This window comes from Anopheles funestus, chromosome 3RL (genome assembly GCF_943734845.2).
Source record: "Anopheles funestus chromosome 3RL, idAnoFuneDA-416_04, whole genome shotgun sequence".
NCBI lineage: Eukaryota > Metazoa > Arthropoda > Insecta > Diptera > Culicidae > Anopheles > Anopheles funestus.
In genome coordinates, this window is record NC_064599.1 from 70,350,610 (window position 1) to 70,376,327 (window position 25,718).

Consider the following 25,718-nt stretch of genomic DNA (forward strand, 5'->3'; position numbering starts at 1 on the left):
AGATGACGGGAAAGAAGGTTACTAAAATTAGTGAATTTGAAACAATAGAAGCTAACTGTGTGTTTCCTTGAGTGGTGATGCGTGCAATTAGTCGCACATTACACAACTACCCCCGTTTTTTTCTTTTTTGGTCAAGCAGTCCGGCCGGAACTTACCTCCAGCATCCACGTGGTGACGATCTTCCGCATGTTCGGTTTAATATTTTGCTGCACCGTCGCGAAATAGTTGCAATGTGGAATGGTCAACCGTTCTAACCGTATCAGATTCTTGATGATACGATCGTCCATGATCATGTTGGGATCCGGTTCCGCGAACCGATTGTCCACCTCCTCGTAGATGATCTCTTCGCAGGAAAGATGGTCAATGCCGAGGGCGGTCGGATTCGTGGTGTTGGTGACCATAGCCGTGCCGAGTGTTACCACCGAGGTTGCCGTTGTTGTTCCGTGTGGTCCCATTTTTTGCTGTAGAGATGTGTCTACTTGTGGCCGTAGCTTCAAGATTCGGTTTTTTTGCACCTTAAGGTGAGAGGTGATCGTGGATTTGGGAACCGGGGCGGGGAGGGTGGAGGAGAAAACTCTAACCTAAAAACGGTTTGCCGATTGTGGCTGTTTCGCGTACGGTTTGTGTTAAATTCTTCACCACCGAGTAGCAACGTACAAGCAAGCACACGAAAAAAAAAATTGCGACTTGCTTTTGTTCTAACTACGGCTTTTGGTGTTTCTGTCCGCTGTGTTTGTCTCTCTTCCGTTCGATTCTTCTTTGCACGGGTGGTCTTTCCGCTGTCTTCTTGCGGGAATGACGACGTCGAAATCCTGTGTGTGTGTGTGTGCGCTTATACAGACGATCGTTCGTTTTTGGTAGACACACCAGACTGTGCGAAATTTTCTACCCGACGATACGGCGCCGCTTGTGGATAAGGGATAGTGGTGAGGGGTGGGGGTGAGGGAAAACAGGGAAGGTACCCCGTGTACCGGTCGCGGCTGCAGTGACGTTCAACAAGCTTCACACGAAACTAATAACACACAAAAAAAACACCGTTTTCCGTAACTTTCCTACGCGGTCAGGGGATCGGGGGAAGCCGTTATGACAATTTCTAAAGAAACATATCCGTACATGCAGCGGCTAAAAATTTTCCACGTAACGGCACACAATTGTCCTTTCAAAAGTTATTTCCTGTGCTTTGCAGGATGGTGATGTGTCTCGAGAGCTCTAGCGGCGACGAGACAATGTCCTTTCTGTGGTTGCACAAACTGTCCCAACACGGAACGTTTCAAAGTCCAAATTCCTGCAGAAGAAGAAGAAAGATAAAGAACAAAATTAGTAATTTTCGACCGGCACACACTATCGCATCTAACACTGGGGCCATACTACACATTCTTGCCGGTTGTTCTAGGCGAAACGGGTAAGTGTGTATGAGAGGAAGTGAGAGAGAGCGAGTGAGAAAGATAAAGCGAGTGTGCGTGTATTGGTTGATATATGATACGAGGAATGTCACAATAATAATAATATTCCAAAAAAGTCCCGTTACGTGACTGTCGATTTCAATAACTATCGGGAACTCTTCTTCCCTATATAGAAAGGCCCGCAGAGGACGCAGTGTGGTGGTGGTCTTGTGATGGTGTTAATGATCCAGGGCCTGATGATGATGTTATACACATTGCGAAGTGAACCGGTCGCGCACACTATTATCGGTATCGCGCAGTAATCGAGACTTTGTCGTCTCATGTGTTGCGGGGGGTGGCGGTGGAAAATACAATGTATATTATGCACGTCCAACGATGGACACACACGCATACACACACACACACAAATGGAGCTCCACCGTAGAAGTATATACACCGAAAGGTCGACACACTCGATAAATATTAACCACGGAGAGAAGAAGGCAACAACAACAATAAAAAGCAGCACTCAGCTCTAAGTCCCCGGTCTGGCTGCGTTTTTTTTTGCTTTGCTTTGCCGTGTGTGTGTGTGTGTGTGGTGAATTGTTTTTCTTCGCGAATTTTTTTTTCTTATTGTTGTTAGTCTCTCTACGTTCTCTGTTGCTTCCTTTGGGGCCTTTTTTTTCGTGCCCGAATATTTCTCGTCCTCTTCCCCACACACCACCAAACACAGACACAAAGGCGCACACACCACGTCCCTCTCGCGTGTCTACACGCGCGCACCGGCTGAGCTGTCCCGTGCAGCGCGAACAGCGCAAAATACACACAGAGAACGTGCGGACTGTCGCGAGGCCACGAATCGCGACGACACTTTGTATGCGCGAAAGATGATGATAGCTCCCGGTATAGGTTTATGTGGCCCCGGGTCCGGTTCTCTCTCTAAAACACACTTTCAAAGAACAACAAAACGCAGTAGACAGCGGTCGGATTTGTAATCGTTCCGCTAAGTAGAAGGTGATGTATGCCGTGTTTAGAAGTGAACGAGAGATGTACTGAGAACTGTCAAGTTTAAAACCCCACGGGTGCCCTATCTACTGCTGCACAATCACCACACCACCACCACCACCACTACCAACCCGTGGTGGGGAGGTTGGTGTAACACACTTCTTCTTGACATTATGCTGCCGGTAGAAACGTCAACAAACGTGGCTCTATCAACCGCGGCTTTCGATGTATGTGTACGGTTTATGTTTTTTTCTATGTGTGTGCGCAAAAGGGGGGCGACCGAAGAGGAAAAAGAGTTCATGCGGCTTCGCCGCAGCTTAGATTCCAGCACAGCGCGAATGGGTCACAAATTATCACAAAAAACTTTCCTTCGCAAAACTCTCCTATCACTTTTCCTGTAAACGCGTTTAAAAAACCCCCAACTTGCATACACGCACACTCCCCCACGATAGAATCACACACGTCCCAACACACGGGGGTGTCACACGTTGCACAAAAACCCGATACGGCGATGGCATATGCACTTTCCGGTTCAACAATGAAAAGCCACCCCAAAAAAAAAAAAACTAAACGTTCCTATTGCAATCCGGCATTTTTCCTGTGCCCGTGGGGACGGGGGTTGTTTTCCACTTTGCAGCTGATGATGCGCAAAAAGATTGTGAAATGCCTTCACACGAAACCATATTCCTGTCACAAACACGCGGTCACAGTGTAACACCTTTGACATCTTTTTTTTTTCTTTTCCTTTTGCCTTTTCCGTCACACAATTACTAACCTTTTGCTTGTGTACCCGGTCGTATATTCGCGATTTAAATAAAATTCTTTTCACTGCACACTTTTAACTCAATCGAAAAATTCACACTTCCTCGTGCGAGCACAAAGCTGCTGGATGATGTTTATGTTATCTTTTGCTGCAATCCCATCCAGTTGCACCCGGTTCGAGGCGAGTGAGCAAACGCACTGAACTTGCTACTTGGTTGAGCTGGTTGAGCGCTGCGCGATCGTTGCGAACCGTCCGGTCAGATTGTATTTCGGTTTTTGACGATGGAAACCAACAGCGCCGTACGACAAAGTCTGCAGCTTAAAGTTGCGCTGAGCTGTGCGCGTGTTTTCGTCGACGCACCGAGAGAGTGAGATCTTTTACGTGAGAGAAACGGCTGAGCGCACGGCTCACTTACATACAGTGACCGGCGGAAAAGGTGTAGCATATGATCTAAAATTTTTTAGATGAGAATTTAGTGTTGAAAAGAGTAGGTATAGTTTTGAATGTACATTTTAGTTAATAAGCGTACAAAGTTAAAAATATTATAGCAAAAGTAAAGAAAAACTTAAAAGGTTTAAAATATTCCTCTAATTTTTGCTCAAATTGTATGATTTTTTGGAAAAATATCAATCTTAGGCAATTTTTAAATTGTAATTAAATGAAAATAATACAAAATTACAGATATTTCAGTTACTTTCCGAACTATTTCTATAAACAAACGAAAAATGTCCCTATTTCCGCTCTCTTTGTCAGTCACTGTAATGTGAGAAAGAGATAAAAAGTGCGACAGAAAAGTTGCTACAGGGATGCTCAATTGTATGTGCGCATAAGAAAGAAATAAAATTCAGCATTTATTTTGTTTTTTTTTTTTTTGATAATTGCAATCATTTGTTGGTTAAAAGAAACGTTTGATGTTGACGTTTTATTTTTTTTAAGTGAAATAGTTTTGTTATGTGATTCGTTAATCTTGGTGTAATACAGGACAGTTTCCTGAAAACAACTGCCTTTCCAGCTGTGCGCCTAGCAAAAGGGGCAAATATGCTTGCCGTGTGGAGAAGAACAATCAAGGGAAGCAAAGAAGAGGTTCTGGAACCGAAACCACATTATTTCGCGACGATATGGATTTTTTTTTCCTTTGCTGTTTGCCTTCCCCGATTCTGCGACGGTATTTGAGCGGATGTGTCGCGATGCCCGTGTGTGCGTTTTGATGGACTTCTTCTCACCGTCCCGTTCGGGTTTTGCTTGTACGAAAACGAAGGAGTGAAGGTGGCATCCGAGAAGGTCTCGAGATGGAACGATTTGTAAACAAAGCGACCACCCCGTGGCCGGCATAAGGATTTGCGTTATGTGTGCGGCAATACAATATCACCCCGCGTACCGCCCGCGAGCCAGATCCCCAAAAATCAACCCCCAGACCGTCAACATCCTTCACAGCGGCAGCGCGCTTAACTCCACTAATAGGACGATAGATGGACGAGTCACCTAGTGGGCAGGAGCGAGAGAGAGAGAGCAATGGAGGGGAGGGAGGAATGTTCCGTCGGGCCACTCGTAAGATATGTTAATTTTTTGCTCGGCCATTCATAAATTTGGAAATCGTTTCCCACATAGCAATAAGGGTTGACCACGAACCACATCAATCCCCACCAACCAGCAACATAACTTGTTTCATTTAGTGCACAACAACGAAACAGGAAAAAAACCAGCCGAGGATCAAGACACGCACAAATGATGGACGCAAAAGGGAAAAAAATTGTAATAATCAGCTAAGAACTATCTTTACCAATCATTTTTTTTTTAAGCAATCAAGTGGACCAATATCGAATCTAAGGCAAAACGTAAACGTGTTAGAACAGCGCAAACAAAACAAAAAAAAAGCTGACCTGAAGAGCCACATGAAGCCCTTTTGCGCAAGCGCCCAAGTGCTTATTAGAGAGTTATCGTACAGCAACGGCAGCAAACGTACCCGATTACACAAATTTGCCGTACTTCCTTCCTTGAAGGAACGGCGTACTTTGAAGGGCATGACGACTAAATCGTACCTGGGCAATAACAATGTTTTGTGAGCCGCCTCCTTCCTTTATAAATGTATAACTACGCGATCATCAACGTTGCCCTTCGCCGGGATTTTAGTAGATGAACGCTGGAATGCTCTTTATCTCCGGCCTTTATCAGGCGAAACCTCCCTAGAGCGAGCTGTATTTTGCAATCTGGGCGAGTGTCTGCTTATTGTGCCGGCGGTGTCAAGTGTCCGCTTCCTTACAATGTGTGAAGCTCTCGAGCGCTATCAAGCATCAGAGCACGGCTCGGCTCGTGGATTGCCGTGGATTGATTTGTATTAGAAAAAGGAAACGGGTCTGTGGAGCAAACAGACACACACACACACATAAAATGAAATAAAAATAAAACACAACTCATACACTTAAGTCGATGGCGGTGACGAGATAGAAGGGTTTGTGTCTGGGGTGTTGGTGCTAAGGGAGGAGAAGCAAGGGAAACGGGGCCGCGAGGGCGCGGCAGTTAAAGCGGCAACGCTAAATCCGCGACTCCGCTGTCGCTGTCCATCTCCAAAAGAGCGAACCACCCCTGAGTTCAGTGAAACAGATTCCTCAAGGTCAAAACGCGCTGTAGACAAAATCGGCCCGCGCTCCCGGGCCCCAGGGCAAAATGTTGTCAATTTTCGAGAGCCTGGAAATATACGGATACTGCCGATTTTATGGTCATCTTTATCGTCCCGTGTGAAAGACACCTCTTTTGGGGGGGTTGGGACAGGAATGAAATGAAACAAAAAGGTCGGAAAGGTAGACAATTTTTACGTCACATCTCTGTTGAATTTGGTTTACAATCTCTTCTAGGAATAGAGCCGGTCTCGCTAGGAGTCGCTTTAGGTCGAGAATTTTTGGAGAGTGAGCGTGTGGTGGCGTGTCCTGTCACTTTGGAACTCTGGAAACCTGCGGTGCGCCGGACCCTAACACCAAACGAAGGAAACGGTCCATAAACCTCCGGCATTGTTGACTTTGTATTGCGAGGCGGTAATGGTACACGAATCGGCAACATATTGCTGGCAGATTGCCTTATGCGTTACGGGGTTTTGTCATACAGGAGAGCCTGCAGAGTTCACCGATTCCTGAACGCCATTGTGTGTGTGTGTGCCCGGGTAAAATCTTGGCAAGGTCTCGGCAAGAGCCCACGAAAGGCAACGGCATAAAGGGCCAAAGGGAAAGCCAAAAAGCAACAAAGCACTTAAGCCGAAAGCAGTTTAAACACCATTTGTTCCTGTTCGCCATTTCTCGCCTGCTTTGCGATGGCGTTTCCACTATCAGCATGAGACACTTTTCCCGATGCACCAACAAGGGTCACATTGGGTGTCCTCATCACACTACCTACAAACACAGTGGGAAAGGTTTGATTATAAAATCTCAAGTACCGAAAACGAACCATCTTTTCGGGCAGGCAAGATTAGACACTATTCATAGAGAGACTATCTCCGGGATATCCGTGTCGATGATCGAATGGAAATACCCGCACCGGATGGATTCATTTGCCCATGGGGGAGTGACAATTTCATTCAAGCAGTGTAATATATTGATCGTTTAAAGTAACGCTACCCATGTAGAACAGTGGTTTCTCCATCGTTAAAACAAAAGACAGTCACAGTGCCTCAGTACACAACAGTTCTAGCACTCTGGACGAGCATCTGGCAATGAAGATGCCGGGTGCCTCAACAATGGTGAACCGGTTCCGTTGTGATAGCAGGCAAAACAGCTACACAGTCCATTATGGCATTATGTTTATCAGCCGTAAAAAAAGACTTTTGATTGCGAGACAACCACAGCAAGCAAAAAAAAAAAACAACAAAAGCAGTCAGTCAGGCTCAAAGATCAACCACCCCATCATCATATTCCAGTGGAGGATTTTTGGGAAGTGCTTGTCAGCGCTAAACAGACGCTAGCCGATTTGACGCACGATCCACCAGATGGACGAAGGATGACGAAGTAATGAATGAATGCCAGAGATGGATCGCTGACACTGTTCCTTGCATGTTCAAAAGCAAAAAAAAAACTTTGTTTCCCCAGTTTTGTTTTGTTTTGTTTCAACACAGAACACATTCACTGGAAGATGTCAACAAATTAGCTGGACCATGTTTCCCCAAAGGCATTCTCGTTTACGGACGACTGGTTGCTACGCTTCTGGAAGGCAACCCGAAGGAAGCCTGTGACCTCTTGTGGCTGGCTTGCAAAGCTACAGTGGAGGTGTAATTTGTTATGAGTCAGTAAGTTTTCGTAACCCTGTCGAGCGTCATGTGCGGGAGTTGCAGCAATAAGGAGATCTTAAGGAACTGGAAAGGAACGTTCAGGTTTTTTTCTTCTTCTCTGTTTAAGATGTACCGGATGTGGATGCAGTTCCTTGCACACAATCAGGCAGAAGAGTCGGCATCAGTTGCGGTGAGACGAATTAGACGTACCTCATTCGATGGAAGTCTTCGTAAAGAAATCGTAACGATAATCGTACGAGCTAGGTTCCTGTTGTAACCGTAAAGTGATCCAGTTGGCAAGAGGTCTAGAGGTCGTCGATTTTCACGAAAGCGTGCCAGGAAGAACGTAGTAAGGTTTTGTTGCTTAAAGTCACATCGAAACCAGGGGTTTGGCTACATGGTGAACGGTTTTTTTCGTTTTCTTGAAGAATCGCTAGTTGGATAGAATGTTGGAGATCGTGCCCCTTGCTGGAGTGGTGCTAGAAACGGGAGCTAGAACATACGAACAATAACATACGCTCAAAGATCGGGTTTTCCCCCTGTTTTTTTTTGCATCAATCCTTGATCCAGACGGGTTGACCCGGGAGCTGGCAGGGATATGCGACGTCTCGGTTGTACAAAACACAATAGCTTCTGGAGTTTGGGTACAGCAAGGGAGGCACTATCGAGTCCTCGAGAAATAAGAGCGCGGGGGGGAGAGAATGGAACACCTGGACTGTCGGTGTAGTTGGTTTTTGTTTTCTTGAGGAAAACGTCAAGAAAGGTAGAAAGCAATAAACGGGAACCCTTCTGTAGCTACCAAGCTGTCGCTTCTAAATGATCCTGTTTTTAGTGACGACATACCAACACATAAGCGTTGGTGCTTCCTTTTTTTTTGTTATTTCTTTTAGTCCAACGAACTGTTTCCATGCTGGCTTGGCATGGTCGTTACGTTCCGAAAGGATGCCTAACTAAAAACGAGCGATTTTGAATGGCGTTCCAGCACATAAAGCATGGGCCGAAAGAAAACCACGGGTGACGCGCGTTGGCACGGGCCCATGGAAGTGGGGGGAGCTCACACGCCGGGTCATAAGGATGAAGAGTGAAGCGAAGCAAAAACCCAAAGCACCGTCAGACGCACCGTAGTTACGCAGCCAAGAAGCAAATGGGAGGACTTCCGAGCAATTTTAGCATCCTTCAATCGATTTAGTCTGATTTTTTTGTTTTCGTGTGGACCTGCTAAACCGGGCAGAACCGAAAGGGCTTCAAGGTTTGAATTGACCATTACAGGGTGAGAACGAAAAAAAAGAGGATTCAAAAAAAAACCTGAAATCTCTGCACACCGCTCTGATGTGTGAACGGTTCTGGCCGGTGCTGGACGTTTAAGTAGAAGCGTCCGGGCAGAAAATCCCCCCCAAGGCCTGTCGTCATGGCTGACTTTTGGTTGGTTAATCGTTTCGCTAAAAGATGGTGGCGCTGATCGGCGCTACATCCGCCATCACCACGCAAGGATGATGAGGTTCTTTTTTTCCTGCTTTTCGTCTTATCCTCCGGCACGCATCGCATTTATCGATCGCTCGATCACACGATGGCGGTTCCTATGGTCAATGCTACTAACTAACGACCTTAATGGGTGCCAGCATCCCAACGCAGGCCCACGAATCGACGACTGCCGTTCTAACAACTTAATTGTTCGCCGCCTATCGATCGATTGACCGGCCGTCTAATAGTGGGTGAAGTGGAGAATGGAATGTTCGACTGTGTGTACGAGATTATTATGCGTCGTTTTTTTGTTGCCCTCCGTAACCTTTTCCATTGAATTTTTTTTTGCAGGTTTCATTACAAGGTACTTGAAGTGCATGACTGTCCGACTTACTTTGGCGCGGTACAGCTTTTAACGTCCTTTTAGCCTGTGTTCTTCGTAACGCGATGTGTCCGCGAAAGGATCCGTCTGTTTCTGTTGGGCGAAAATGTTTGAAGAAATTATTTACCTGCTAATTCTTCAAATCCTTCCCGGGGCACCCTTCGATATGTCTACGGTAAGCACTGTACCGGCCCATAAAAGCATCTCTCCTAGTTTGGTGCTCACCTCAGGTGGAATGCAAGCATCTTGTTTAGCCATCCCACGATGCTAAACGGTGTTGTTTGAACGGTTGGCGGAAAAACAAACGTTACCTTCCGTGAAGGCGGACGGATGTGCTCTAGACAGGGCTTGATTTGCTTGTATCTAACAATCCTCCACCATTGAGTTGTGTGAGTGTGTGTGCGTTTTTTTGTTGTTGAGATCCCTCGGTACTAAAACCGGGAGGACCTTTCCAATTTCTCACGTGGCGGCTTCCCCGAACCTCTGATTAAGCTCTTTCAAGGGGGTATTTTTTAATGATGGAAGAAATAAATCAAGCTCGACTGCCGACAGGTCGACGACGCTATCGAACGGGTCCTGGCAACCTGCTCACTCACCATTCTTGGAAGATCTCAAGATCTTGCTGCGGAGATCTCCACCGGCACATTATCCTTGATGTGAGAAGATGAGTGTCGAGCCGTGTATTAATATTATTATTATTTCTATTTCCATTCTTCAAAAAAAGGACTCACTCGGCATAAAGTGATCGTCCGCTTTCTGCTGTCCCCTCGGTGTCCATCGACCGGCCACGGAAGGTCCTTTCTTTGGAGCTATAAAAACTTATCTAGTGTTGAGATACGGGCCAAGACAAATAGATTGAATCGGATCGGTCGTTGGAATGTGCAATAATGTGTCTCTTTCTGTTGCACAATGATGATGTTCCTGCACAAGAGGTATATCCTTTCGGAGTTTTCTCAAACTCAAAGTCGGACAATAGGTACGAGTGTCGGGATACACGGTTCCGAAGGCCCACCCCAGCGATAGAGCGTCAAGGTGTCAATTTAAAATCGTGATACTCGCTTTCCACCCGCTGATTAAAGGACTTTGGCGGTCTGGTACGAGGGGAGACCGAAAGGAAACGCCGTGTTTGGTGAATAAATAAACAGCCGAAGGAAGAAGCGAAACGTTAAGAAGCACAACAAGGAAATGGGGTGGGAAAATTGGGAAAAAATAACAATCTTCACATTAGACCGTTTCGTTTGCCGGAGAAGGATACGACCGTACATTCCTTGCGTTACTGCCCTTGTTGCAAACGAGAAGCTTGTTTTGGGACGCGCAGTTTTGTTTGCTCATTCCTTCGGGGCTGCAATTCTACACCGCTTGGTGGAAATAATTTGAAGATATACACAAACCGTCCAGGCAGGCAAACTAAAATCAGGTTCCCCAGCCAAGTGGATTGCCCAGCGGAAAATGGACCGAAAATTATTTGCTTTCCTAATCGCGCACATTCTGATGTGGTTCCTGGTTCCTGTCCCGGGACATACTGGTGGTCCCAAAACGGTTGGTGTTTTGGTGTTGAGGTTTTTTGTTAAGATTCCAGTGTCCCCGAGAGATATACACGGTTTATTTGCTTGTTGATTTTGGAGAAGCGCACACGTTGTGCTCGTCCAATTTTAGCTCACGCTCGCACTCGTTAGAGATGGATCAAGATCAAGAGTGGGTTTCTTCTCCGTGATCTCTATACAAGGCAGCGTACTAAAACTAAATGATCATGGTTTTGCCATTGGTATAGATTGGGTAGAGGTAGAAATCACAAGAATTCAAACGAACATCATTACCGGCACCGTTTTGTGCTGCGTTGTTACTGTTCTGCCTGGCACTTTGCCGACCCGTGGCCGATTGTGGGATCCTTTTTTTCGAATTGTCTTTTCCGTTTTGTGAAAACTACCGTCTAATGGATCTCGGGCAACTCGGGTACCCCTTAGCGATCGCTCTCGATCAACTGCTGGTCGCTGCTGTCCGAACTGTTTAGTGCCGGCATGATGGTCATTTGCGTGTTCTTTTTGCTCCTTCTCCTTAGGTTTTGTGAGCTGCCTTTTTGTTACCGTAAATCCGATCCGTCAGAGAGTCTGATTTTTTGTTGTTGCCCTTGGTTGCTGCTGCTGTGTACGTGCTAGGATGTGTATAAGATACTGGCAAGCGCTAAAAGAGATCTTGGGCTACAAAACTCGAAAACCCCTTACCATAATGTTTGCCAAGTTCCGAACAGCTCAACAGGCGACCTGCTCACTAGTGCAGCGCAGGTATCCGGAACCTGGTCGACTTAAATTTGCTTAATCGATGCCGTCCAGCAAACGAACTGAGGAAGGCATTCAGTTTTCCGATCAGCCCGAAGGTGTACAAAAAGGATCAAAGAAGTCTTCAGTGCTTCGCATGGGATCTTGTGCAGTGATTTGGCGATCTTCAACCTAACCTTACGGGAGACGCAGGAGACACTGAGAGGCTCTGGTAATGTTTTCTACACCCGATTCCCGATTGTGGTTGCCTTCTTTCTAACCCTTCATCGGACGAAGAAACTGGTTTGTCCAGCTAGCGGGTGTCAAAGGCTGTTCGAGTGTTACCGTGTGGTCAGGTTGCAAAAGGAAGGAATGTACCTAATCACCCACTGTGTGGTCGGTGGCAAAGAAAACAAAGTGGCTAATGCGTTCTGTCACTCCTTTTTTTCACTTTTCGTTTGTAGTTTTGTGCGTGAGTATGCTTTTTTTTGTTGGTGTGTACTGCAAATTTTGACAAAGGCCAACGGTTTCAAGTTGCACGGTTGCAAATGATGAGATTATGGCAGGTAGCGGCGTTGCAGTAGATGATTGAAGGCGTATCGTAATATGAAGGACTTTCACCGCTTCATTGAAAATGTTTTATGGTAAACAAGGACACAGTGCAACGTGAGCAAATCTTCAGAATGATATGTAAATAGCTTCTTTAGAAGACGTTGTAGGAGACGTACATTAGTATGTACCAGAATTTAATTAAGCATTTTGAGATCCAGTTTCCTGACATCTTGTCATCTCATAGAATTCTTCCCAAAATGACTGAGGATAAAGTTTGTTTTCTTTATAACCTTTAACATTAACTTTTAACAATCTAGTAGATCATGTCTCTCATACTTGACCGTTAAAGCGCAATGAAAAGAGCACACAGCACCTACACAGTGCTCTCCACTACACTTTAACATGCATTGAAGGGTTAATACACCGAGCTGCATACAATGTATTCCTCAAAGATCAATATTTGAACAGATTTTATGTCACCTTGCGTTTTTAAACCGATAACATCTGTACATTGCTGTATGAAGCAGCAAGCAATCGACAGTATTTCTGCATTTTTTCTTCATCTCCGTTTTGTTCCACACCTCATTAGCACATTGGTTTATCAAAAGCAGGGTCTTATCGTTTCGGCATCTGCAGCCTGCACATTTGCACGCAGAAAACACCTTTTCGTGCTTTTTTAATTATTGTGTTGCGTTTGTTTCGTTGCCTTGTGCTGTACAATTTGCTTATACATCTTCTACGAGCACAATGTTTTATCCCTCCTTGTGTCCTGTGTTGGTAAACAGTAAACAAACGAAAACCTTAAAGAAAGAAAGAATGATCGCATTGCTTCGCTTCGTGACCGAATCGATTGGCCTTCATTGGCTTTGTGGGACGTGGGCTTTTTCCAGTTTTTTTTTCGTCTCTTCAGTCTTTCCGCAAAAGCCACCCTCAGGACAAACCCGTACCGAGATGTCGATCGGGGTGACAGCTGCCAGCTACGAAGGAGTAAGTACGCAAGGAGCCAGCGCAAGTGTAAACAAATAAAATCCCATGCGTATGCGCATAGGCAGCGCAGACGCTGGGGAGAACTGGGGGAAAACTTCATAATCCGGTTACCCGACGTCTTTGGCTTTGTCTGTTTGCGTGTTTAATTTAGGTTCGTTTTTTGCATCCAACATCCTTTACCCGGACGGCTGCTAGGGCCAGATGATGCACTGCCATGTCGCTGTTGCGTCTAAGAGAGACTGAAGACTTCAGGGAGTGTCCAATCTTGCAGTGAGTTTTGCTGCTCGGATGTAAGAAAGTAAGACGAAGGGCATTGGGAAAAAAAGTTGATCAAAGACACAGAGAAAAAAAAATGTTGGAACACTGAGACACAAAAGAAAACGGCACGTGCTGCAGTGGAACACCTGAGAAAGCTGCGGGAAGTTGCGGTGGACAATGTAGCAAATTGCCCCGTGGGCGATACAAACTCGACTAGGGTGGGAGGAGTGCGAGGGTTTAACATCTTACCACGCGTGCAGCTGCTAAAGGATCAGAAGAAAGTGCCCAGCAGCCGCAGCAGCTCTTAATGCTTTTTTTTTTTGCAGAGATCTAGGTTCCCTGAGTGATGCACTTCTTATTGTAATCGAAATTTGTAAGATCTCACCCAGAGTTGCGTTCAAATTCCGTCTGTATGCAAGTCCCAAAATGCAAGGAGATGAAGGTTGTGCCTTCGTATTTTTTCAATTTCTGGAGATATCCTTCTGGTAATATGTAGGTAATACTACACTGCACTAGCAAAAGGGATAATGGGAAAGGATCTCCATTCATCCGCATCCAGAACCTCAATGCATTTCTAATGAGTGCACGCTCAAACGCGTCGTTAAAGGACTTTCTCATCTGCCCCAAAAATTAATCCCTCAGAATTAAGAACCGTCCATGCTCTGATGGTTATATGTTTCGTAGCTGGGATGAGTTCAGAGTTGGGCCATAAAAAAAACTAGATCAATCTCAGCTCGTTCCAAAACATCCGGAAGAAACCGAAAAGATATTCCACAGTGACTCGAAAGAAATGACTTGAGGACAACGGTAAAAGGTAAGGATCTTGTGCAATGTCATACACCTGGTCTCCAGATTTATCGGGAAAAGGGATCGTTTGATAATGTTTTTATTTGCTTGCGATACCCAGGTATCCGCCGGTGACGCTTTTCTATTCTCCCCGTACGGCGTTATCTTACGGGACGTCCGTTCCTTTACACCGTTGACGTTGAACGGTTAGGTGATGGATAATGGACCGTACCTAGTTGTGCCCGGTGCCAGAAAGGAAAGCAACCACTCTAAGAAGGGCTATGCGATGGAAGAAATTTATGAACCTTCGGCCGTATTTTCTCTGCGCATGATTTGACCCGCTTTCGCACTGGAAAAAGGGTCCTGCGCAGACATCAGAGGAAGTTAAGGAGCAAACGATAGCAAAAAAAAAACTCTCTATCATCTTGATCGAACAGGGACGAAAGCCGCTTTCTTTTAACTTCCTTCCGGAATGGACAGGAAAACCAGTGATTTCTGTGCGACCCAAAAGCGAAAGTGAAAGGACACCCGTGATCGAGAACTCTACGTGTAGGAAAGGGGAGGATCGAATCGAAGACGTCACAAAAAAAAAACTTCGAACGGAACTTCCTGATGCAATTTACTGCGATTTACGGTTCCCGTTTCGTTTTATAAACCTGGCCATGGCCACCAGGTGGGTTTCTGGATGGTAAGCAAAAATTGCACCACACGGTCGTCATGTTCGGGGTGCTTAATTCGGTACGGGACGCTCTGATAGCTGGTCGTAAAATCTAACTGTTTGGGACATTTCGCTTTTTTGATTCTGTTTAAATTGCTCGCCCTCTTTAAAGGTAGCTTCATAAAGAGAGTTTAGGATTTTTATGTGTTTTACTTGCTTTGTCATTGGCTTCCTGGGGTTTGCTTTTTTTTGCTTCCTTCTCAAGATCACTTCGTTAGGAGTATTATTTAAGAGTGACGCACTTTTTTTCTATCCTATTTTTATAAGGTCTGATTTCTAGGGACATTTTTGAAGATATTTGATCGAAGAAACCTAAGCAGTTTTGTGTGTTTTTTTTGCTTGCCTGTTTCTAAATCTGGATGTTTATCCCTATGGCCAATCAGTCACGCTGGTCGACGTGTCCCCCTTAATTAAAGTGAAGTTTTATACTTGTGAATGTAATTTCCAGCCTATTGTGAGGATCTTGCGATTTGCCTTTTAAGATCACTGTGTGTATTTATTTCTTTTCTCAAGCCTACAATTGATTGGGCTGGGAGTGCTTGAGCTCGTAAAATAGGAAAATGAAATCGATTAGCTGAGAAAAAAAACTGGAGTTCCTTTCAATTGTAAATATGCTCGTTTGTATGGACATGAAGAACTACATCAGAGTTTGTACAAAAAATTCGAAGGAATTCGGGATTTGAAGTGGGAAAATTCTGGGCGCATATCTAAATTAGATTTGTTGGTCTAAATAAAGCGTCAAAATTGTGTGAAATTTAGAATTCGGTTGCGTCATTCTAATGGTCTCCATGTCTAGAATTTCATTAGCGTCTTCATTCTGACATCGATGTCTATTGCAACGTAATTCGAGCTTGGTTAAATGTCTTAAATGAAAAGACCACCAAGCAAGTGATGAGCTGAAACGGTTGTGGTTTTGTGAATGAATTATTTTTTTTTAGCAAAAATGTAAACATTAAGCAGAAACATGAGTACAGGTTGTATTGATCGTTCCCTTTAAACTCTTCATCTTGATACGTTGTCGATCATGATCCCTTATGTTTTGATTTTTTCACATCAAATTGTTTCAAATTTAGCTTCAATAAGGATCGAACAGCAGGACCAGTGACAGAGAAAATCAAAACATCCAGTATCTAATTGCAGAAGAAAATGCACAACACGTCTGAGTAAGGGTTTTGAGGCGTGTGTGAACTTGTGAGACCCAAGGGAAGCCCTTCGAATGACTGCACTCGGGTGCGTTAGAATTGCACTTGAAAATATCATCATCGAAGGAAACTGGATCCGGTACTGCTTGACCTGCACCAGCACCTACACAAGTTTCCCACAGACGACTTGTGGTACGTCTCGTCTACCGTCGACCGGGGCCGGGTGTGTCCGCTCAAACGTTGAGCTGGAAAAGCGCCTGTTTTCTAATGGAAACCGGATACTTTCCCATCGTTCGGTACGGTCGCATCTTTTTGCTCATCCCTATCCCCGGGAAGATATGATCCTTCGCGATCATTTAACCCGAGCTGTCTGTGACCTGGAGCTGCACAGCTTCCTGATCCTGTCAACGCGATGATCTTCCCATCCCGGTGACTGGTGTCCAGTGTGTTTTGCGGGTGATATTAATTTTGTGATGACTTCAGCCACCGGCGTAGTGATCGTTGATTGATACCACCGAAGTGATTGTTGTCGTGTATCCTTGTTCACACTTTTCCAACAGGAAGGTTCCCCTGCGTGTTTGTAAAAACCCTTTTTCTGCGTGCAGCCATCAGTGTCATTGATCCTTGGAGATCGTCCGACAGTTGGCCGGCTGGGCGAACAGATCGTAATCGAGGATCTTTCCGAAACGAAAGATATCACCCAAGAACGGAGAGGTATAGAGACACAAAACCGAAAAACCACAAAAAACACACAGCTATCATTATTTGCAGCCACTCTGACAGGAAGAGGTACTCCCTGCAATACGGAAGAGGATTCACGATGCTTTGGCGAACCGCACGCAACGTCGCGGTTTATGCAACGGAAAAATGGTGGATTTAAAGAAAAAGTGTTTGACTGTGAAAGAGAGGAAAAAAAGCAGAGAATAGGAGCAGGAAGGAAAGCGTTGTTTGTAAGACGGTTTGAGAATACGGTTTATGTAAATACGGACAGATGCTGAGAAATGTGGAGTTGAATGCCTTTGCCGGGCGTGCTCTTGTGAAGGAAGTTCGATGTCCAGCCTCGCCGTACGGTGCACATGTTTGGTCTCGATTTCGCCGGAGGTCATGCTGAAAGGCATGCACACAGGAACAGAAACTGTTTTGCAGAAACGACACATTCAATCGGTTGTGTTCCATCGGTCGTATCGTTGTTGGTACATTCGTACCAAGTCTTTCCCAGTGTTTGTAAGGAAATGGAATATCCCCTTTTTTATGTTTTTACATATGTTGTTGTCGTGTGGTGCTTTCGCAAAAGGGAGTCCTTGCACGTAATGGCAAACAAAGCAAAAAAAAAGAACGAAACAGGACTTCCGAGGATGCGCCCAACAGTATGCAAACCGCTTTCAATAAGCGGCATGACAGGCGAACAAACTTGTGAACATTAGCGCACATGAGGTACCGACGATCGAACGAGTTCATTTCCCCGGGTTTTTTTTCATACACTCCTTTCTTGCTGTTGCTTAGTACCACCAATCAAGCGTTTCGTTTCCTTTTTGGCAAAGGAAACACAAACGGCTACGAGTCACGCATCAATCACGGGATGCGATGAAGAAAAGGGCAGTCATGATTGGGAAGATCGGTTGTTTGAAGGATGAAAGTGCAAGGACCGGTATGCTGGTAAGGTATGCGTATGCAAATGAGACAAAACTGGCCCTGTTCTTCCCTTGCGCTTAGAGTTCCCTGATGAGAAGCTAATGAATTTTTGAACTGGCTGCATTTTGAACGCATCTCTCCCTACCATCAAAGTGTTTGACGACAACTGTACTCGTTAGATGAGGAAGGTTTCTTTTTTTTCTGTTACTTCTGTTTTCCTGGACGAGATTGACGTCCGTATGAAAATACTGTTGCTTTTATTTGTACTTTATGCAAATACCGGCTCGAGGAAGTATGTTTACGTGCGTAAAGGGGCTTTGAAGAGAGTTTAATTTTCCGTACAGGATGAGAAGGTGCATGGGAATGCTGTGGTGCATTCGGTATGTCGTGGAAATATATCGAGGTTTCCGTGCGCCCAAAATGAAACTCTCATCCTCAGAAACTGAAATCTCATCCTCAGAAACCATCCAAGCACGAAAAGAATATGCTGTGTAATGAAATTTTCACATTCCGAATGTTCCTTTTTTTTGAAGATTGCATTTCATTGCATTAGTTTGCAACGATCTTCTTTGGCAAGCGGCGAATCATTTATTATTTCTTCACCGGTTGCGGTTGCATCTTGTGGAAGAATGATGATAAATTGTATTTTAAAAATTTTCTCACCTTTCAATCGTGGTTTTTGGTACGTTTTGCATTTAGCGCCTTTTATAGAGATGGATGAAAATTAATTTTCTCATTCTAAGAGACCGCTTTCCCCTTGGTTTTTAAACATGGATAGAGAAATTGCTTCTTAAAATGGGTAACCTAAAATTTCGTTCCATCTATGTGATCGATCGTTCTGTTTCAGAGACAAATTGGCGATCGAAAGAAATTTGCGGAAAATCACACACGTCCGATTGTAGAACGAAAGCGAAAAGCTTTTCTTTTACGTACCGATCTAAAGTAAATATGGCTTGTCGGGGTTTTTAATGCAATCTTGACGGAGGGATGCCAACGTCTTGTTGGGTAATTTTGTACCGAAGGTGTCGAAAACTGTCGTTGTTGCAGCTGCCGTGTGTATACAGTCGATTATCCTTCGATCACCCAGAGTCCTTACCCGAGACTGCGTTACAATGCGACATAAGATGATACGAAAGAGCCAAAGAGAGAGAGAGAGCGATAGAGAGAACAATCATATTGCACCCGGCGTGTCCTTTACGGACACGGATCTTCGATCGACACAATAGGACCTTAACTAATCTAATGTCAGCAGCAGCACGAATGGTACGGGAGTAGAGAAAGTGTCGATCTTTAAGAATCCTCCCGGCTATACCTGATATCCTTGGGTCGTTCATTTTCTGCAAGATGCTCCTTGAGGATTGAGGTAGCAAACGATGCAATTTCTACACCTCTGTACCGATACCCGGGAGAGCAATAAAAGCACTGGATGTGCATGTCATTTTTGGTCTTGGTAAGAGATTAATGGATTTGTTGCGATTGGAAGAAACGGATCCTTTCAAACATCAAGAAACACCGTTATTGAGGTTGACCTTTTCTTGGTTGCTTCAATGCCAAACGCCTGTCTCGGTGTATTGTTGTCCCGTGTAAAGGATGCGGTGGTCAGTAGCAGCTGCCAATAGATCTAGAGTCGAAGGTGTTCTTTGCTTGACACTTTAGAAGCAATTTCCATTCAGTATGCAAGATGTCAGTTAAGACGAACGCTTTCGGAAGTTTAAGACACGTGGATGGTAGTCTTTGTTGTGTCATACACGTGCTCAGGTAACATGAGTTCCAGGTTGCTTACAAAACAGATGACATTTTGACGACAATATGACAGCTCATCGCGGAGATCCTCCAGGAATTACCGATGTACGCAAATGGCTCCCATTGTTTTCCCCCCTGAGAGAGAAACAATTTGGCAGATCGCCAGATAAAGTCGTCATTGAGTGTGTCCAAATGTAGCGTGGTTTGATCGTTACCACAACCGATCGAGCTCAATTAATTGTTGGTCAGCACGCACACCACCGATAAACTCCCAGGCATCGGGAAGTCCTTTCTGCGCAGTACAAACTCAAACGAAACTGTCCCTTAGGGGTAAAAACGGTAAAAACTGCACCATTAAACCGTTCTCCAAATGTTTGAGCTTGCGGGTGCGTGGAAAGCTGCAATTAGGCTGACACCCACTAGGGCCTAGGGTTAGACGATACTTTGGAAGGTGGATACAATTTCAGCACAAGGGCCTACCAGTTGAAAAAACAATTCCGGTGTGGATGTGGCCGGAACCGGGCTTATTATTTTTATGACCCCGAAAACCGGAAAGTGTGTGCAAAGTCCTGCTGGGTCCGGGAATTGACCGATCTTTAATTAAGTGGAAAGTCTACAGCGTGGACTGCGAGATGCGTCCATTCTAATTTAACCCGCTAGAAAGGAAGCAGAAAGCGATACTTTCTAGGTCACGGACAGTCTAGTCTGTTAGAACCTAGTTGGCTAGTTTCCAATGACTGCGGTACCCCAAAACAGGCGGGACAAATTTATTGCTTTACAATTGAGCGGCAAAAAATGACTTTCACCAGCCACCAGGTTTTTGGGTGAAATGCGGGTGTAGTTCTGGAATGGGTATGTTGGATGTGCAATATGAGACCGAGCGTTCCGAGATTATTTACGACCCCGGAGACCCGTGTTTTTCGATCGCTGTTTGCCATTTCGAAAATGAAGATATCACACGGTTTGGTGCTTCTGAACGTCCCATGATATCCTGCCGTTCCCAGGGTGGACTAATCGTGCCGCAGAACATGGATATTCACTTTACAAGAACGAAACTGAATGTCCAAGATGAACGCCAAATGTTAGCGAACGCCTCACCGAAGATGCAGTCAATCTCGGCGAAGCGCTCCCGGGATGTGGAAAGTCGTGAGAAAACCGTCCCGCGAGCTTGTAGCGCTGTTCGTGTTCTCAAGTTCCACCACACATCCAAACCATGCCGGACGTCCTGTAACGTCCGGAGTTAACGAGCGGTAATTGTGCGCACAATGGTTGCACTCGGGTTGCCGCTATTACACCCTTTCATTTCGCTCCCGATCCATAATTACATGCCAGCACACACACACACACACTCGTACTTCGCACATGCGACGGGGTTAAAGGACGGGCGCCAGCTGGAACGCAGGAGTGTTACGTCAGTGGAGTTTTGCTGACAGTTTTTCCTCTCCCGTGTCCTTGCGCGTTTGGGAAGTTTGGCTCACACGACGTGCAGTAGTTTATGTCCCGGGAAGGTAAAAAAAAGAAGGGGTGCGTGAGAGAATAAGGAGGAGAAAGTGTCACACTTGGACTAATTTCTAAACCCAAAAGTTCCAACATTGTGTAAACCCTTAAAGTACGGCTGTGTGAAAAATGAAAGCCTAGGAAATGTTCTTATCTGGGTACCAGAATTCAGCACCATTCCAGGAATGCATCCGATAGCGCGGACGTCTTGGGGTTTCTGTTGCTGTTTTGCTGCCGCTGGGCAAAAGAATGGAATAATCGGGCACCCGGGAGATGTGGACGGGTGGATTATGCCGGAATGGGAAAAATGTCCCCGCAGGACCTTTTTTTGATGTGCAGCGGCAAACAATCACTACTGCCGGATGATGATGGTTAGGAAAAAGGGGTTAAGCATAGAGTTCAGCATTGTTTGCAAACGATGAAATGAGAGTGAAGCGGTACCGATGTGTGAGCGATTGGTTTGATTGAGGATTAATTTAACGGAAAATTGAACCTTGATTGAGGCTGTTCTGATGCACAATGGGATTTTTGCGTAGGGATAATGATGCATGTGTGAAAGACTGTGAAAAATATATATTTTGAAACCTTAGTCAGTATGCTGATTAAAATTTATAGTATATTGTATAACAGTTGCTAAAAAGTGTTATACTGGAGACAGGACTTAAGCTTTTTTGGTTTCTTGGTCAGAAAGCCCAAGAAGATACTCGTCTAAGGCATCGTCTAACAACATAAAAGAAGAAGAGGAAGAAGTGTTATACTGTATAAAAGAAATTATAACAATTATAATTCTCCTGTGCTGCGACCGACTTCTTGAACAAAATAATGCAATAAAACCCATTTTGTGACATGTTTAAATGACTGACCTCAGCAAATAATCGGGCCCTTTTTTAGTAGCCCCTCGGGCATGCTTTTGTAAATTAAACTACAACACCATAACCTCACATACTTCAGCTGACCGCGGTCAGCGTGAAATGGAAACGACCGCGAAGCAGCGTATCGCATTGCTAAACCTCTTTTGTGGGTCTATTAGCCTGTCCGCGGTATTTCCGCTCTGGAGTAGGTCCTTTCGCGGTTAGCTCTAGTGGTGATCCGCGTGTCCATTACGCTGGACACGCGAGGTCACGCTGGACGTTACGTCCACGACGTCCAGGTCAACGAGTAGCAGAAGAAATGCTACCTATTCCGTGCCTAAACATTTCTAAATCGAAAGGGTCCTTCTTACACGCTTTTCGAGGTGAAATTATTCCACAAAACGAAGAGGACACGGGATGCCATTCAAGAGAACCGCTTCTTAAACATACACCTTTATCGGTCCCTTTCGCGGATTGAACTTCGACCCTTTTTCCGCGCTTTACCGTTGGACGAGGTTAACGGACGGAACGTGATTTATCCAGCCGCAAGGACCACGCGATGCGCGATCCCTAAACGATCGCGAGTTCACGGCTATAAAAAAGGTCATATTTTAACACGGCGTAACCGTGTTCGTGTCGTCCATTTTGGTCCGTTAAAAAATGACCGAGCAATCATTAATTTCGTGCCGCGCAATCGCAGGACGGACGCGATCGCCTTAAACTTACAACCAGGACAACAACAAAAAACTGTCATTCAAACCCTTCGCGGTCATATTTCGGTTTTGCGCTTATCGTGCCGTTTGTAAGGTCTGTTTTAGTATTTGTTATTATTAATGATGATGAGTATGGACAATCCTTCTCATTTTTTGTGGTGCTGGATGAGCTGGAGACGGATGTCCCTTTTTACTACTGCGGTTTTTTTTGTCGTCATTAAACAAACAGGACTGCTGGAGGGTGATTTAACGGAAATGGGAAGATAAAACGGTGTCCTGTTGCCCATCTGTCCTGTATGCTCCCACACACACAACCACACTTTGGTGACGGAATTTTTGTGCGTGAGTGGTGGAATGTGACTAAGTGTTATTAAATTACGTACCGTGGCTTATGCGAACGTGACCACTTTATGTGCACCCTTTTGTGGACGATGAAAATGCACTTTTTCATGCAACAATTACGCTTGGTGATTACAAAATGACTGTCCTTCTTCAAAGGGGGAGTGAGTGTCGCTTATCGCACTCGGTACGATCGACAGTATGACAATTTCTGTGTATTGAAGAAAAAAAAACATAAATTTCGGTATCGTTTTGTGATAGTTGAAGTTGAAGAAAAAAGCAGCTGTGACCTTCCAAACTAACAGTAGATCAACGGGAAGAAACCAAATTCCTTCACAGAACGCAATCAGAGCAAATCGTTTCCTCTTCTAAGTGTTCTAATTAGAGAGGAAATTGTGAAGGAAGAAAAAAAAACACAATATTACAAAACTAAAGTATCCTTTTTGAGGGTTTCTCTTCCATTTCCTTTTGTTATCCTTTGGGAACGAAGCTCATCACAAAAAAGAGGCACAGAAATCAATTTCAATTAATACGATTGTGCATACGCAACCATAAAAGGAGGCTGGCAAAGATGCTCCGGTAGTGGGAAAATGCATTTTGCACACGAATCTTGATTTATCCGTTTTATGCTGCTTCATATCTTTCCCTTTGCTGCCCAAAAATGCCGTTACACGTTTGTGGATGCATTACCATTTCTTCGGGATATTCAGGATCGAGCATCGGGGAAAGATTGGCAAGGACACCTTTGCTTCGGGCCTTTCGCAGGGATGTGAAATGGGATCAAGGTAGGGAATTTGAGTGCCAATTTTTGAATCAATTTTAAGATGCAATTCAAACGGATGAAAGGGCTATGCCGGAAGGATGGGTTTCTTGCGCTACGGAGTAAGTTATGCATGCGCTATAAAATGGTTCATTTGGAAAGTGATGCGGTAAGGATCGGTTTAATCTTTGTCAGAGATTTATATTTGCAGGAGGAGCAAATGCAAACATCCCGGTGAAATAAACAACTTTGAGCAGACTAAAGGAGGACGTGGAAAATCGATCAACCATGCGCAGATGCGAATATACACAGGGTTGCGTATGGGTCGCATGGCTAGATTTTAGACAATAAAGGAAACCAATTGAGAAGATAAATTAGAGCGGTTGATTGGTTTTAATATCGCATTAAATTGTAAAAGCATAAAGCATGTCTTCAGTGAAATACGTGCGAAATCCCAATAGTTGAGGTTACATTTTCGGTTAAAAGTCGTGTTGAAGGCTTAAGAACTAATGTAAAGGATTTTCCATAAAGGAGGATGTCATGGAAACGAAGATTTGGAAACCGATTTGTCGTTTTCTAAAATGCTCTTGAAATCATGACGATACCGCGCTTCCTGATGAATCTTTTTTTGGTGCCGTGACCAGGATCTCTATTGATTGACTCTTCTATATTGAATATCGTACGCAGATGAAACATATTTTATGATAAATAGTGTAAAATTAATGTCTAAATGTTCTCAATAACTCAACCTCTGGATTGATTTTAATTTAGCATTAAATTTTTAAGAAAGTTTTAAACAAATCTTAAGTGACATACATGCGAAGAGGTTAGTTTTAATAGGAGTTTAAAAATATAAAAAAAACTATATTAGGGTGAGGTTTGGAGAAGAAAATTACATTAAATTTTCCTCCTTTGAAACGAATTTAAGTATTGATAATTCTCAGCTCTTTCTGAAAAGTTCTAGTGCCGTGACCAGGATCCCTTTCGCATTGCCTTTCCTTAATGTACTCTCGTATGTAGATGCAACCTCTCGAAGAATTAAAACCTTTAGATTGATAACGCAAATTCAAAATGAAAAACGCGGAAATATACAGTGTTGTAGCAAATATTTTTGAAAGTCATTTTGGAGAGCTAAAAGAAGAAGAATTTACCTCAAAATATCCTTTGAGAAGAAGATATTTTCAAGAGGAACTGTTTGTCGAGTTATCGTTCTTTCTGTGGAGTTTTGTTATTGAATCCTCATACCTACTGAATCATACCCTTTCGATGACATATTCTTAAGCAAAATTTCTCTCTCTGTGTCTCCCTCCGTGACACAGTGAATTAGGCACAGCAAATGACAGTCCTATTAAAAGAAGAGCAACACTAAAAAAAACCTGAATCAGCCACCCTGTTCAGGTCAGGCGATTGTGACCGCAATAAATTGCTTGTAAGTAGCAGCACGACGAAACTGATGGCCGTTGGTGACCAGCTGGAAAGGAATTGTTTGTTAGCATCAGCAAATGACCTAAGGCGCTGCGCGATCAAACCGAAAGAATCCTCCCCGTGAAAACTTTCTGGTCAGAGTAGAAAATCCCTTCCCAAAACCCCTTTCTTGCAGAAAGAAATGTTAAAAGGCGCTAAGTAAGGGAATGATCGGGTTGGAAAAAAATGGAATCGTTCCGCAGCCTTTTAAGCCTTTTCCCAGCACAATCGGCACAGCTAGCGTTTGCCACGGTAGGTATAAACAACGGTTACAATTTCTTCCGTGGAGGATATGTTTTTTCTTTTGCCGTTGTGTGTCCCCTGTTTGCTATTCTCATTTGTTCGACGAGATAGTTTTCCGAGGCGTTTGAAGGTCCTTCTTACCTTTTGCCTCACGGGCTTTGAGCGGTTGTGGCAATATTGGTGCATTTCTTCCGCTTGATCGCTTCGTTCCGTTACTTCCTTGTTGCTTGTGCTTTCCTTCCTTTCCGTTTCGCACCTTTCATCCCGCTTTCTTCGTGTCCTTTTTCCAACCTCACTGCCTCATTGCCTCTCTTGTCCTACGATCATGCAATAGTCGAGCAGAGGAGGGGTGTTATGTCGCCCATCACCTACCTTCCGCTTCGTTCCAATTTTGGGGTTTCTTCCGGTTTGTAGTGCGTGTGCTAGTTACCTTCTTTTTCGGGTATTGTGTCTCGCTTTCTTCCTTATTTTCTTTAGCGTTTTTTCAGTCGATTTTGCCCGTTGTTTTGGGGTGCCAAAAAAAGGGAACAGAT

General features: G+C 44.5%; 1 protein-coding gene across 3 annotated transcripts in view; it reads right to left on the reverse strand.

Annotated features, from left to right (window-relative positions):
* The window catches only part of LOC125769815 (G1/S-specific cyclin-D2), a 127,994-nt gene that overhangs the window by 35,166 nt on the left and 67,110 nt on the right, over positions 1 to 25,718 (reverse strand). The window contains exons 1-2 of one of the 3 annotated variants that reach the window (XM_049438691.1): positions 3,163 to 3,499; positions 156 to 1,285 (exon numbers count right to left, since the gene is read on the reverse strand). In XM_049438691.1, coding sequence (XP_049294648.1) covers positions 156 to 455 — 300 coding nt within the window. In that variant the 5' untranslated portion in view covers positions 456 to 1,285; positions 3,163 to 3,499. The other 2 variants (XM_049438692.1, XM_049438693.1) reach the window with 2 other exon arrangements.